At 44.0% G+C, this 14,401-nt stretch overlaps 2 gene segments (V, D, J or C); one reads left to right on the top strand and one right to left on the bottom strand.

Annotated features, from left to right (window-relative positions):
- Nucleotides 1-376: 376 nt before the first annotated feature.
- Nucleotides 377-4,040, bottom strand: LOC137348659 (T cell receptor alpha variable 9-2-like). The segment is given in 2 exon segments: nt 377-741; nt 3,959-4,040. Coding segments are annotated over 2 exon segments (447 nt in total).
- LOC137348509 (T cell receptor alpha variable 4-like) lies at nt 3,792-5,500 on the top strand. The segment is given in 3 exon segments: nt 3,792-4,102; nt 4,188-4,573; nt 4,981-5,500. Coding segments are annotated over 2 exon segments (351 nt in total).
- The last annotated feature ends 8,901 nt before the right edge of the window (nt 5,501-14,401 follow it).

Genomic DNA, 14,401 nt, shown 5'->3' with positions numbered 1-14,401 from the left:
CCTTGTTCTAAAGAGTGAATTCACTACCTTGTGAAATGTGTTAATTTTGCACTAACTGTCTGTGAACTAACAACATGCTCTGATCAAAGGGATAGAGAAACTGACAGCGGAGATGGGGAAAGGGTTGCACAATAATTCAGACCGGGGAGGAAAGGACATCGAAAGACAAAAAGTGAGTTAACACGCCGCAAAAGAATTTGTGAAGTTTAGTTATGGTTCAGATGAAATCAATTATTGTGAATTCGCAAGTGGTCCTCGCCTATTCCTGTTGAGCGTTGTGAGTTTCGTTATATTTTAAGTCGATCCCTGTGACTCTCACGGTGGAGGCTGACTTATTGCTACTGTTTATCGGTGTGAGAGCGCCCTCTGCTGAGCTCTAACTGGAAATCTCAGTGTGGGTTTTTGTCCGGGACCTGCTATATCTCTGCAGCAGTGTGGGGTTCATGGCACAGAAATATACTGCCGTGTCGGAGAGAAGAACCCCGGCGATATTTAAAGGAACCGTGTTGTTTCCTTTCTGCAAAACAGCAGAGAATCTGCCTGGGAAATCTGGAGACGGATTTCCCTTCCCCGAGCTATATATCTTCATCAAATATCTCAGAGATTCCCCGGGATACTGGATGTACCAGAACAGTGTTGGAATACCAGCTGTAGAGTAACCACAGTTCAGTATTATGGTCTGTCCTTCCAAAACCGTTAGTTCAGGCGGATCCTGGGATACTGAATCTTCTCCACTGGTTCCTGTAACAAAATACATAATGTATCAAATATCTCTGAGTGGATATAACCCATGGATCAGACACTGACCATTTAAACATAGACTCACCAAGCAGCACGACAAATATTATCAGTAAGGAACATAGCGAGCACATGGTGTCTGCTTCAGAGTTCCGCAGAAACAACAGAATGTTTCAAATATGTTAACAGTTCAAGTCTGATATGAAAGGGGAAACTCAGATCAGGGAGAGATTTGACGTATTGAGAAACTCAGGGGCGTTTCCCAGGGGCAGGATTGGCTGGTCGCTCAGAACTGATGACAGTTGGGCTCCAATCAGCGTAACTTACAGCCCAATTACTGCCTCAGACAGTTTCTCTTTCTCCTGCTGTCTTCCTCTGTGTCTTCAGCTTTCTCTCTCTCTCTCTCTCTCTCTCTCTCTGGGTCTCGGTATCTGTCTATCTATCTGTCATTCGGTTTCTCTGTATCTCTATCACCCATCTCTTCGTCTCTGAACCTCTCTCTTACTTTTTCTGTCCCTATCACCTTCTACCGTGTTTCTTGACAGTGCATAGGCATAGATTTAAGTTAAGGGGCAGGCGGTTTAGCGGGGATTTGAGGGGGGAAAATCACCCAGAGGGTGGTTGGAATCTGGAACGCACTGCCTGAAGGGGTGGTAGAGGCAGGAACCTTCACAACATTTAAGAATTATTTAGATGAGCACTTGAAACGCCATAGCATACAAGGCTACGGGGCCAAGTGCTGGAAAATGGGATTAGAATGGTGCTTGATAGTCGGCACAGACACGATGGGGCGAAGGGCCTGTTCCTGTGCTGTATAACTCTATGCAGAGTATAGGAAATCCAATTTGCATATTCCCCGTTTCAACGAGTTCCCCAAAGTGTTGTACTAATAGGAGCAGATATAATAGATAGAATGTAATAACACAAACTCACAGGCAAGTTCCAAATCGAAGCAGTTACATTAAAATCCCACAGTATATAGTATAGGTGTGAATCAGGAGTCATATTTGTATCCTTTGTATGTGCGAGTTTTGAAGAATCAGCATCTAATCGGGATCTCTGTGGTTTTATATTGTTTAAAACAAATATAATTTAACCAATGTGTCTGGAATGTTAAAAATAATGAAAGGGAATCACCAAGATTTAAACTGAAGTTGGTATTGACTCTGCATATGTTCAACTGCATTAAAGTATATTATATTTGTAAAAACAGGAACGAGAAGAATGCGACATTAATCATGTCACAACATCCTTCAGCAATTTGAGGCATCAAGCGCTCAAACACACACCGATTAGAAACTAAATTAAACTCTGCTCAAATTGTCACCCAACTGTTTTCAGGAGCGACCGTGAAAACAAACTGCAAAATTGAAATATTGTCATTTTGGACCATTTCATCAAAAATCTAAAGAATTAAGGAAAGGTTGCTGGTGTCGCCAGCTTAACAGGTAGGTAAATTGGCCATTATAAATTGCCCCTAGTATAGGTAGGTGGTAGGGGAATATAGGGACAGGGACAGGTGAGGATGTGGTAGGAATATGGGATTAGTGTAGGATTAGTATAAATGGGTGGTTAATGGTCGGCACAGACTCGGTGGGCCGAAGGGCCTGTTTCAGTGCTGTATCTCTAAATCAAAATCAAATCAAACAGGACGCACTTGTACGAATCCCAGTGGGGCTGAGGCTACCCGGCAGCCGTGAGTTGCCTGGGACACGTCCAATCTGATGGTACCATTAAAAACTCACTATACAGTTCCAGAGCGTCGTGAGAAAAAAAATAGGGATGTTTAATAAGCACCGGTCTTGACATTGATTCCGATATTCCTGGAACTAATTTGAAAACATTTTATTCATTTTTAATTTGTATCACGTCAAATCAAATAAATTATAGTGTAAGTTGCCACAATATTTACATGCGTGTTAGGCTGATTTTTTTCGGTGGTAAACATTCTCTTCATAGTAAAATTAATAAACAAATCACTACAAATAAGTCAGGACTGAATGCCAAGTTTGACAAATTCGACAGGCAAAATTTACCTCAAATCGCCACCAGGTGGCGCGCCTGCCCCATTAGGAAGATTCATCTAAGACACAGGGCCAAAAAGGACAATCAATGTCAAAAGTAGAACAGAGGTAGTGGTTCGAAAATTATAATCAAAACTTGTGGTTTCTGATTGTCTCACGCAATGAAACCATATAAACCATACCGACATTATAGTAAATGTAAAGCAGGCAAATAACGAATAAGAAAATATTAATTTAAATGAGGAAAGGAGGAGCAGAGAATTCGGGGTTCAGAGACAAAACGTGGGGAACGTGGGGCTGCTGTGACGGGGTTAAATAATCTAAAATTGATAGAGGAGCACAGATTTTAAAACGCACAGAAACGATGGTAAATCTGCACATCATTGGTGAGGCTGCAGTTGGAATATTTAATCCAGGTTCTGGTCCCTTCTTTAGAAAGATGTTACAATTCATGGACAAAATATGAAGCGGGGGGGGGGGGGGGGGGGGGGGGTGGTGAGAGTCGAGATTTCTGAGCGGAGACTTGAGGAACTGAGGATGTTTTCACCAGAGCGGAAATGCTGTGACAGACAGGGCTCATAATTAGGAAAGTTGAGGAAAAGGTGAAAAACAAACTGGATGACTGCTTGTTCAGTGGATCACTTGAGGGCGACATTTCAGATCACCACGAATTAAACGGAGGGAGAGTTTAGTAAATTGTTGCATTTTTCAGCGCGGCATTGTTAAGGAATGAGATGAACCAACGAGAAATAGGATGGAAACACTGGTGGGCACGTTTAACAGCCAAGTGAATAACAGTTTGAAAAGTGATTTTTTTTTTTGAAATGTATAAGATGTAGGGAACAGGCAGATGAATTGGGTTTATGTGGACAGCTCTTTCACAGAGGCAGCAACAGAGTGGTGGCCGAATGGCCTCTGTGATGTCAGTGTTTATGATTCCAAGGCTAAGAATGACTTTTTGAAGTAGAAAGACGACAGAAATCAAATTTCCCTGTTGCTTTATACAGCGACAAGATAAATTCCCTCCCAGCGACGGTTCAAGAGGTCTAAGGTTTGAGAAACAGCCAATCACTGAGAGTCACAGTGAATAACGTCAGGTGACGACATCCCCTATTGTCCGATTGGTGAATGTCGCCCATCAGTCTCACACTGTACGAGGAGAATGTAAAGCTCTCCCCTCGCCTCCCCCTCCTCACCATTGAGAGCCTGGGACTCGGCAGCAAGTCCTAGTCTGGAAATCAGACCCTGATTGATCCACCTTTTGTCCATCTTCACCATCATGAACAGAAACCTCCACAAAAACCTGCTTCCAGTTGGAGTTCTGGTGCTTTTGATGTTGTGTGAGTTTATTTATCTGATCAGACACCTTGTTTCATCAAACTCTTAATATCTCGCGGTTGTTGAGTGATTTTGTTTTGTTCACAGCCGTTCGGTGTGAGGATCAGAGCTCAGACCCTGAGCAGGTGGTGTCTCGGGAAGGTGAACGGGCTGAACTGGACTGCCGGCTCTCCATTGCTACTGGGGATACCGTAGCCTGGTACAGACAAACACTGACCGGGGCCCCGACATTTATCGGCTCCATATACCAGGGGACTGAGACTACTGGACGCTACACACTGTCCTTGGACCGAGTAAAGAAGTCCAACACCATCTCTATAGATGACACCACGGCCCTGGACGCCGGACTGTATTACTGTGCCAGTGGGACACAGTGAGGCAAAGAGCGGATCCAGCTGCACAATATCTTGTTTGCTGCCGTGTCTCCGCTGCACCGTTCACCTTTCCCCAAACCAAGTCATTTATAAGTACAGGTGATATTCAGAAATGTTAATTGCCCGTGTTTAAACTTCCATCTGGATAAAATTACAGCATCCTATAGCTGTTACTACAGCTACAGTGCATCGAAATATGTTAACTAAGATATTCTGTGTTTAGTTAGACAACATACAGAGTAAATAGATGGAAAGACATGGAACTGCATCACACATACCGATATAGATAGATAAATAGCGCAAAAGAGAGAGGGAGGTAGATTAATATATGTAGATAGAGAGATAGGTATAGATAGGTGAATAGATAGATAAAAATATATATCGATAGAAAGATCGACAGATAGATAGACAATGCGTAGATTCGTCTATTTTGTCCGGATCAATCACAGAGTATTTAGTTTCCCTTGTACAGATCATTATGTTAATTATTGTTCTTGCTTTGACAGCTGTTCCTTGTCACTCGGAGACATTCAAAATATCGGTGCATCAAGGGACCGAAGGAGAAAATATTTCACTTCATCACAACGCTACTTTCACTACAGCTGATTCTATATTCTGGTACCGGCAGTTCTCCGATCAAGCTCCCCAGTATCTCCTCTCCACATACAGAGATGAGAGAGTTGAGGGAAGGTTTAAAATATCTGTGGACAGTGAGAAAGGCTCCACCACGCTCACCATTAACACGGCTGGGCTGTCAGACGCTGCGGTGTATTACAGTGCAGTGAGACACGGTGAAGCAGAGTGATGAGGAAGCTGTACAATAACTCAGTCGGCACGGGAACTGAGGAGAGGACCGGTTTACGGGTTCCAGGGCGTGTGTGATACAAGTAAAAGCAGGTAATTAAAATGCGTAACGACATTATCAGAGGCATTATTTTAACATAATGAAATAATACTTACTGTGTACTTGGAATTACCTTTATTGTTTTCACCATTTCATGCCTCATCGGGCCCGATCCAGGCAGAACCTCTCTGTGTATTATCACCTGCTGTACCTGCCCTGGGAGTGCTTGTTGGGACTGTGCAGAGAGAGCTTTGCTCTGTATCTAACCCCGTGCTGTACCTGCTCTGGGAGTGTGACATTGGGCAGTGCACAGGGAGCTTTACCGTCTTCTCGAGTCCTAGCCCTAACCCTGATGTTCCCGACTGGCATTGTTTGATATGCAATGAAATTGATTTACATTATATATATACATATATATATATAGTGTTTGATTCAACATACAGATTAAACCTCAATAGCAAAACATTAATCATCTTCACGTCATGCAGTTACTGAATATTGCTTGATCTCCGCATTTGATAATTCGGGAGGTCAAAAGGCTTCTATTCTTACCAAATTATAAATCCAGTCAGATGAAGTGAAGAATTAATACCGTGAAGTCCTTCTACTCTATGCAAATGAGCATGTAATAGGTTAGTGACTTGGGCATACCAGAAAACTGAGACAAGAAACCTCAGAATTAATATAAAATAGCAACGGCAGGAAGAGCAAAACAACAAAATGACAGCAGTTACAATAATAATAAAAATAAAACAATGACAATTGCAGTACTCTAATATAATAATAGTTCAATATGATCAGGCAGCAGTTTCGCTGATAAATTGAGAATCCAAATGCGTCAGACAGGATTCCATTACCGCCTGACGCCACTGGATGGCGCTCCAGCCCCTCCTCATTGGCTAAAAGTTGCAGAGTCGTCAGTTTCGTGGTTTCACAGGTGACAGCTGGAGATTACAGGAAATACTTCTGTGTGGTAACACCGCACATGGCGGTGTATTTACAGCGAGAGTAAATTACAGGTGTCACGGCACGGTTGACTGAGACAGTGAAGCGTTGTAATCAATGTTTTTTCATCCAACGTCATTGTTTTGTCATAGACAGACAATTGTATCGATTGTTTGTGACCGGATATTGTTTTACTATTGATGACAAATTGGAATTATTTGGACTTCCAAATCCCTTCACATCCACAAGAGTCAGATTGACAAAAACTTCTGTCAGAGAATTAAATATTCTCACCTCCCTCCTTGCAAATAATATTTCCTGCATTGCAACAGCGACTACACCGGAAAAGTATTTCCTTGCCTATAAGACGCTTTTGGACGTCCCGAGGCCTTGAAAGACGCTGCAGAATAAAAGTCTCCCCCTTTCTATTATAAAAATTTATTTTCTTCATCGTGATTTATCACTCAGGGGGTTAAACTTATTGTCCGCCCGTTTCCACGGGGTCGAGTTTCTTCTTTCCATTTCTTTGGTTCACTCCGTCTTTGGTTAATGAGCGGTCTCCACCTCCTGTGCTTTTCTGGATTCCGTCTCCAATCTGCTCAGGGATTCTCTCTCTCAAAAGGACACCCGCGGTCTTTCTTTTTTTTATTTTCATGGGATGTGAGAGTCTCTGACAAGGTCAACATTGGCTGCCCAGCCCTAATTGGTGGTGGTAGTGAGCTGCCTTCTTGAACCGCTAAAATCCATTGGGTGGAGGTACACCCGCCGTGCTGTTAGGAAAGGAGCTCCAGGATATTGGCCCAGCGACAGTGAAGGAACGGAATTGTAGCTCGCATTCGGGATGGTGTATGGTATGAAGGGGGGAACTTGGAGCCGGTGGTGTTCCCATGCGTCTGCTGCCCTTGTACTTCTAGGTGGTAGAGGTCGCGGGTTTGGAGGGTCTTGGTGAAGGAGGCGAGGTGAGTTACTGCAGTGCATTTTGTAGATGCTACACACAAGACGCAGTGCATCTTGTAGATGCCAGTTTGCGCCGGTGGTGGAGGGAATGAATGCTTAATGTGCTGGACGGAGTGCTGATCAAGGAGGCTGCTTTGTCCTGGATGGTGTCGAGCTTCTTGAGGTTTTTGTTTTTTGTTGGAGCTGCAGCATTCAGGAAAGTAAAGAGCATTACATCAAACTCCTGACATGTGTCTTGTAGATGGTAGAAAGGCTTTGGGAAGTCAGGAGGTGAGTTACTCGCCATAGAATTCCCTGCCTCTGACCTGCTCTTTTATTCACGATGTTTATATGTCTGATCCAGTTAGGTTTCTTGTTGGTGTTGACTCCTAGGATGTTGATGGTGGGGGATTCAGAGATGGTAATGTTGTTCAATGTCAAGGGGAGATGGTTAGATTCTCTCTTGCTGGGTATGGTCATTGCCTGGCACTTGTGTGACGCCCTGTTACTTGTCACTTATCAGCTCAAGCCTGAATGTTTGTCCAGATCTTGCTGCATGCGGGCACAGACTGCTTCAGTATCTGAGGAGACATGAATGGTGCTGAACACTGTAATCATCAGTGAACATACGCACTTCAGACCATATGATGGGCAGAAAATAATTGATGAAGCAACTGAAGATGGTCGGGCCTAGGACACCACTCTCAGGAGCTCCTGCAATGATTTCCTAGGACTGATATGATTGACCTCTAACAACCACAGCCATGTGTGCTAAGTATGACTAAAACCAGTGCAGTAATTTGCCCCTGATTCCCATTGACTTCAATTTGGCTAGAGTTCTTTGATGCCACACTCGATCAAATGCTGCCTTGATGTTAAAGGCAGTCACTCCCGCCTCACCTCTGGAAATCAACTCCTTTGTCCAGGTTTATTCCCCAGGCTATCATGATGTCTGGAGCCGAGTAGCCCTGCCTGAACCCAAACTGAGCATCGGTGTGCAGGTTGTTACTCAGTAAGTGCCACTTGATAGCACGGCCAATGACACCTTCGAGTACTTTGCTGATGTTTGAAAATGGACTGATGAGGCAGTAATTGGCTGGACTGGATTTGTCTCGCTTTTTGTGGAGAGGAGATACCTGGACAATTTTCCACATTGCCGGGTAGTTGCTGTTGGTGTTGTAGCTGTACTGGAACAGCTTGGCTGGAGGTAAGTCCAGTTCTGGGACAAAGTTCTTCCACACTGCAGCTGGGATGTCAGTGCCTTCAGCCGTTTCGTTAATATCACGTGGAGTGAATTGAATTAGCTGAAGACTGGCATCTGTGATGCTGGGGACCTCAGGAGGAGACTGAGATCAATCATTCACTCAGCATTTCTGGCTGAAGACGGCTCTAAATAGTCTTGTCTTTTGCACTGATTTCCCCACCATTGAGGATGACGATGTTTTTGCAGCCTACTCGTCTGGTTATTTGTTTCATTTTCGCCACTTTTCATGACTGGATGTGGCAGGACTGCAGAGCTTCCGGGAGGGGAGCGGGCCTCAGGGGAGAACAGCGAGAGAAGAGCCAATAAATAGAGCCCGAGGATCGCGGCCTAAACATTTACCTTCCGGGAGCGGAGCGGAGGAGCGGACCTGTGTGAGAGCAGTCCAGGCTCGCTGGAGTTTTGAAAAAAGAAGTTTAAAAAGACAACAGTGGCATCACAGGAAAGCTGCAAGGTGATTGGTTGGGGCGTAGCAGCTGTTAGTGCCTGTAAATAGCTTTAAAAAATAAGGAGAACGTTCTTTTAAAAAAAAACACCTCAAAACCTACCATATAAGTGACAAGGTTAGGACTACTGAAGTGTGTTTTTTTTTTATTAGTGTAACTCATTAAGTACTTTAGATTGAAATGTATAATGTTTGGAGTAGAACAAGGCCCCGAGCATAATTAGTATTTTTAATTAAATGGAGTATCTAAGTAATCTAAATGTAAGTCATGCAAGAAGAGCTCACACCCATGATATGCTCCTCCTGCACTATGTGGGAAACCAGGGACGCTTCCAGTGCCCCTGACGACCACGTGTGCAGGAAGTGTCTCCAGCTGCAGCTACTGGCTACCTACATTACCGAGCTGGAGCTGCGGGTGGATTCACTGTGGAACATCCGCAATGCTGAGATTGTTGTGGATAGCACGTTTAGTGAGGTGTTCACACCGCAGGAAAATGCTGCAAAGGCAGAAAGGGAATGGGTGACCACTAGGCAGAGTAGAGGAAGGCAGGTAGTGCTGGAGTTCCCCGTGGCCATCTCCCTCTCTAACAGATATTCCACCTTTGATATTGTTGGGAGAGATGGCTCAGGGGAAAACAGTAAGAGCCAGGTTCATGGCACCATGGTTGGCTCTACTGCACAGGAGGGGAGGAAGAAGAGTGGCAGGGCTATAGTGATAGGGGATTCAATCGTAAGGGGAACAGCCAGGCAGCAAAACAGACTCCAGGATGGTATGTTGCCTCCCTGGTGCTAGGGTCAAGGATGTCTCTGAGCAGCTGCAGGGCATTCTGAGGGGAGAGGGCGAGTGGCCGCTTGTTGTGGTACATATCGGTACCAATGACATAGGTTAACAAAAAAGGGGGTATGAGGTCCTACAAGCTGAATATAGGGAGTTAGGACGAAAATTAAAAAGTAGGATCTCAAAGATAGTAATCTCAGGATTACTACCAGTGCTGGCGACAGCAGAAATAGCAGGATATATCAGATGTATAAGTGGCTGGAGAAATGGTGTAGGGGGGAGGGATTCAGATTCCTGGGACATTGGAACTGGTTCTTGGGAAGGTGGGACTAGTACAAGCTGGACGGGTTACTTTTGAGCAGGACCGGGACCAATTTCTTCAGGAGGGGGGTGTTTGCTAGTGCTGTCAGGGAGGGTTTAAACTAGGGGGATGGGAATCTGAGCAGGAAGACAGCAGAGAGGGAAACAAGGATAGAAATGAAAGACAGAAAGGTAAGAAGCAAAAGTGGAAGGCAGAGGAAACAAGGCCGAGAAACAAATGGGGCTGAAGTGCAAAATAAAGCTAAGATGACCAACAATGTTAAAAGGCCAAGACTAAAGGTATTGTCTCTTAATGCGTGGAGCATTCACAATAAGGTAGATAAATTAACTGCGCAAATAGATATAAACAGTTATGATATAGTTGCGATTACGGAGACATGGCTGCAAGGTGACCAAGGATGGGAACTGAACTTCCAGGGGTATTCAATATTTAGGAAGGACAAACAAAAAGGGAAAGGGGGCGGGGGTAGCATTGTTAGTAAAGGAGGAAATCAATGCAATAGTGAGGAAGGATATTGGCTCGGAAAATCATGATGTGGAATCAATATGGGTGAAGCTAAGAAACGCCAAGGGGCAGAAAATGTTGGTGGGTGTTTTCTATAGGCCCCCAAACAGTAGTGGAGATGTAAAGGATGGCATTAAACAAGAAATTAGAGACGCATGCAATAAGGGTACAACTGTAATCATGGGTGATTTTAATCTACATATAGATTGGTCAAACCAAATTAGCAATAATACTGTTGAAGAGGATTTCCTGGAGTGTGTACGTGACGTTGTTTTAGACCAATATGTTAAGGAACCAACTAGAGCACAGGTTATCCTAGACTGGGTATTGTGCAATGAGAATGGAATAATTAGCAATGTTGTTGTGTGGGGTCCCTTGGGGAGGAGCGACCATAACATGATAGAATTCTTCATTACGATGGACAGTGAAGTAGTTGAAACCGAAACTAGGGTCCTGAATCTAAATAAAGGAAACTAGGAAGGTATGAGGCGCGAGTTGGCTATGGTAGATTGGGGAACTTTACTGAAAGGGTTGACGGTGGATAGGCAATGGATAATATTTAAAGAGCGTGTGTATGAATTACAATAATTATTCATTCCTGTTTGGCGCAAAAATAAAACTGGAAAGGTGACTCAACCGTGGCTTACAAAAGAAATTAGGGATAATATTAGATCCAAAGATGAGACATATAAAAATGCCAGATAAAGCAGCAAGTCTGAGGATTGGGAGCAGTTTAGAATTCAGCAAAGGAGGGGAAAGAGGTCGATTAAGCAGGGGGAAATAGAGTATGAGAGTAAACTTGCTGGGAACATAAAAACTAACTGTAAAAGCTTCTATAAATATGTGAAGCTAAAACGATTAGTGAAGACAAATATAGGTCACTTACAATCAGAAACGGTGGAAACTATAATGGGGAACAAAGAAATGGCAGAAGAACTAAACACATCCTTTGGTTCTGTCTTCACAAAGGAGGACACAAATAACCTCCCAGAAATGTTAGGGAACCAAGGGTCTAACGAGAGGGAGGATCTGAAGGAAATCAGTATTAGTAAAAAAAAATGGTGCTAGGGAAATTAATGGGGTTAAAGGCTGACAAATCCCCAAGGCCTGATAATCTACATCCCAGAGTACGAAAGGATGTGTCCCTGGAAATGGTGGATGCATTGGTGGTCATCTTCCAAAATTCTATGGACTCTGGAGCAGCTCCTACAGATTGGTGGGTGGCAAATGTAACCTCACTATTTAAAAAAGGAGGGAGAGAGAAAACAGGGAACTACAGACCAGTGAGCCTTACATCAGTAGTGGGGAAAATGCTAGAGTCTATTATAAAGGATGTGATAGCAGAACACCTGGAAAGCATAAACGGGATTGGACAAAGTCAGCATGGCTTTACGAAAGGGAAATCATGATTAACAAATCTACTGGAGTTTTTTGAGGATGTAACTAGTAGAATAGATAAGTGAGAACCAGTGGATGTGGTGTATTTGGATTTTCAGAAAGCTTTTGATAAGGTCCCACATAAGAGGTTAGTGTGCAAAATTAAAGCTCATGGGATTGGGGGTAATATACTGGCATGGATTGAGAACTGGTTGACAGACAGGAAACAGAGAGTAGAAATAAACAAGTCTTTTTCCGAGTGGCAAGCAGCGACTAGTGGGGTACCACAGGGATCAGTGCTTGGGCACCAGCTACTCACAATATATATTAATGACTTGAGTTAAGGAACTAAATGTAACATTTCCAAGTTTGCAGACGACACAAAGCTGGGGGTGGGGGGTGGGGGTGGGGGGGAGGGTGGCGAGTGAGTTATGAGGAGGATGCAAAGAGGTTCCAAAGTGATTTGTACAGTTGGGTGAGTGGAAAATGTATGGCAGATGCAGTATAACGTGGATAAATGTGAGGTTATCCACTTTGGTTGTAGAAACAGAAAGGCGGATTATGATCTGAATGGTGATAGATTAGGAAAGGGGGAGGTGCAGCGTGACATGGGTGTCCTTGTACACCAGTCGCTGAAAGCAAGCATTCAGGTGCAGCAAGCAATTAGGAAGGCGAATGGTATGTTGGCCTTCATTGCAAGAGGATTTGAGTACAGGAGCAAGGATGTCTTACTGCAGTTATACAGGGCCTTGGTGAGACCGCATCTGGAGTATTGTGTTCAGTTTTGGACTCCTTATCTGTGGGAGGATGTTCTCGCCACGGAGGGAGTGCAAAGAAGATTTACTAGGCTGATTCCTGGGATGGCAGGATTGACGTATGAGGAGAGATTGGGTCGACTAGGTCTATATTGACTAGAGCTTAGAAGAATGACAGGAGACCTCATAGAAATCTATAAAATTCTAACCGGACTAGACACGCTAGATGCATAGAGGATGTTCCCGATGGCTGGGGAGTCCAGAATCGGGGGTCACAGTCTCAGGATATGGGGTATGCCATTTAGAATCAAGATGAGGAGAAATTTCGTCACTCAGAGGGTGGTGAACCTATGGAATTCTCTACCGCAGAAGGCAGTGGAGGCCAAATCATTAAATATATTCAAGAAGGATGTTTCTTAATGAATATTTCTTAATGCCAAAGGGATCAAGGGATATGGGGAGACAGTGGGTACAGGATACTAAATTAGACGATCAGCCATGATCTTTTATAAATGGCGGAGCAGGCCCGAGGGGCCGAATGGCCTATTCCTGCTCTTATTTTCTTTGTTTCTATGATCTGATCCATTGGTTGTGGGATCACTTAACTCTTTCTCTCGCATGCCGCTTTCACTCTTTAGCGTGAATGTAGTTCTTTGTTGTAAATTCACCAGGTTAACACCTCATTTTTAAGTCTGTCCGGGACAACAACCCGGGCAGTACCCGGCTGGAAGGTGGTTGGGTTTGGATTCACTCAGGTAATGACTGGGCCATGGAGGGCTGCAGCTCCCATAATTCACAGCTGCTGTGAACGGCCCCTATCTGTGTCAAGTGTCGCGCTGCACTCTGGGAGACCGGACGGCACATGCGCTCATCCACAACTGCTTCAACCACAGTTTTTTATATTCCTTCACTTTTATAGATGAAGATGGGACAGCAGGTTTGATGGAAATCGAAGTAGGTTTCCTTTCAATCGAGTTGTTATTTTCAATAAACTACAAACATGAGCACTGTGTGCCTTCACTGAAACATGGCCGACCGTAGGCCACACAAAGGTGTCGGACCGTACGTCCCGTGTTCTGCCTGATTTGTGGGAAACCATTTTGACATTTGAAACTTATTTATACGGTGTTTATGTTTGTGAGTTTCAGTAAAATGCTTCCACCGTCGTCCTGCCCCTTGTTCTGTCTACGATTCATCGTCAAAATCCCTTCCTACCACACGTAGAATTTCTTTTTTACAGATACCGAATATCTTAAAGCAACTGCGGGTGTAAAGCTACCGTTCGAAAAAAACAATTGTATATTAAAATGTGCAATGGAAGACAGAGTCACAGAGACAGGACTGCAACCCGAGTGAGGAGTTCCTGCAGTATCATTAACCATCACTTTCCTCTCCATGTGATTAATTTGAACACAGTAGGGTGAGGTCTCCTGTTAGTTTCACACAGGCATTATTCGGACAGGTTTCAGCAGATATTTGTGGAAAGAGCTGATATTTCCCTCCGAGAAATGCCCAACTGAATCGGTAAATGACGTTAAGGCATTATCTCACAGTGACAAAATATCGGTTTGAATATGGATGAAAATGTTTTTTTTTCATTGTACTTACTGTCACTGATCGGACTGAAATGTTGGTGGGGAGCGGGAGCGTGAGGGCTCGGGTTTGATGAACCTTCTGCTGGGGATACACAAGGGGATCATCTGTGCTGTCTGTGTGGATATCGACCCGTAAAGTTGCTTTAGCGTCATCACAAAGGCATT

This window comes from Heterodontus francisci, chromosome 34 (assembly GCF_036365525.1).
Source record: "Heterodontus francisci isolate sHetFra1 chromosome 34, sHetFra1.hap1, whole genome shotgun sequence".
In the NCBI taxonomy this organism is placed as follows: Eukaryota; Metazoa; Chordata; class Chondrichthyes; order Heterodontiformes; family Heterodontidae; genus Heterodontus; species Heterodontus francisci.
Note: the sequence above shows the minus strand (reverse complement) of the source record. Positions and strands in the feature narration are given on the sequence as shown.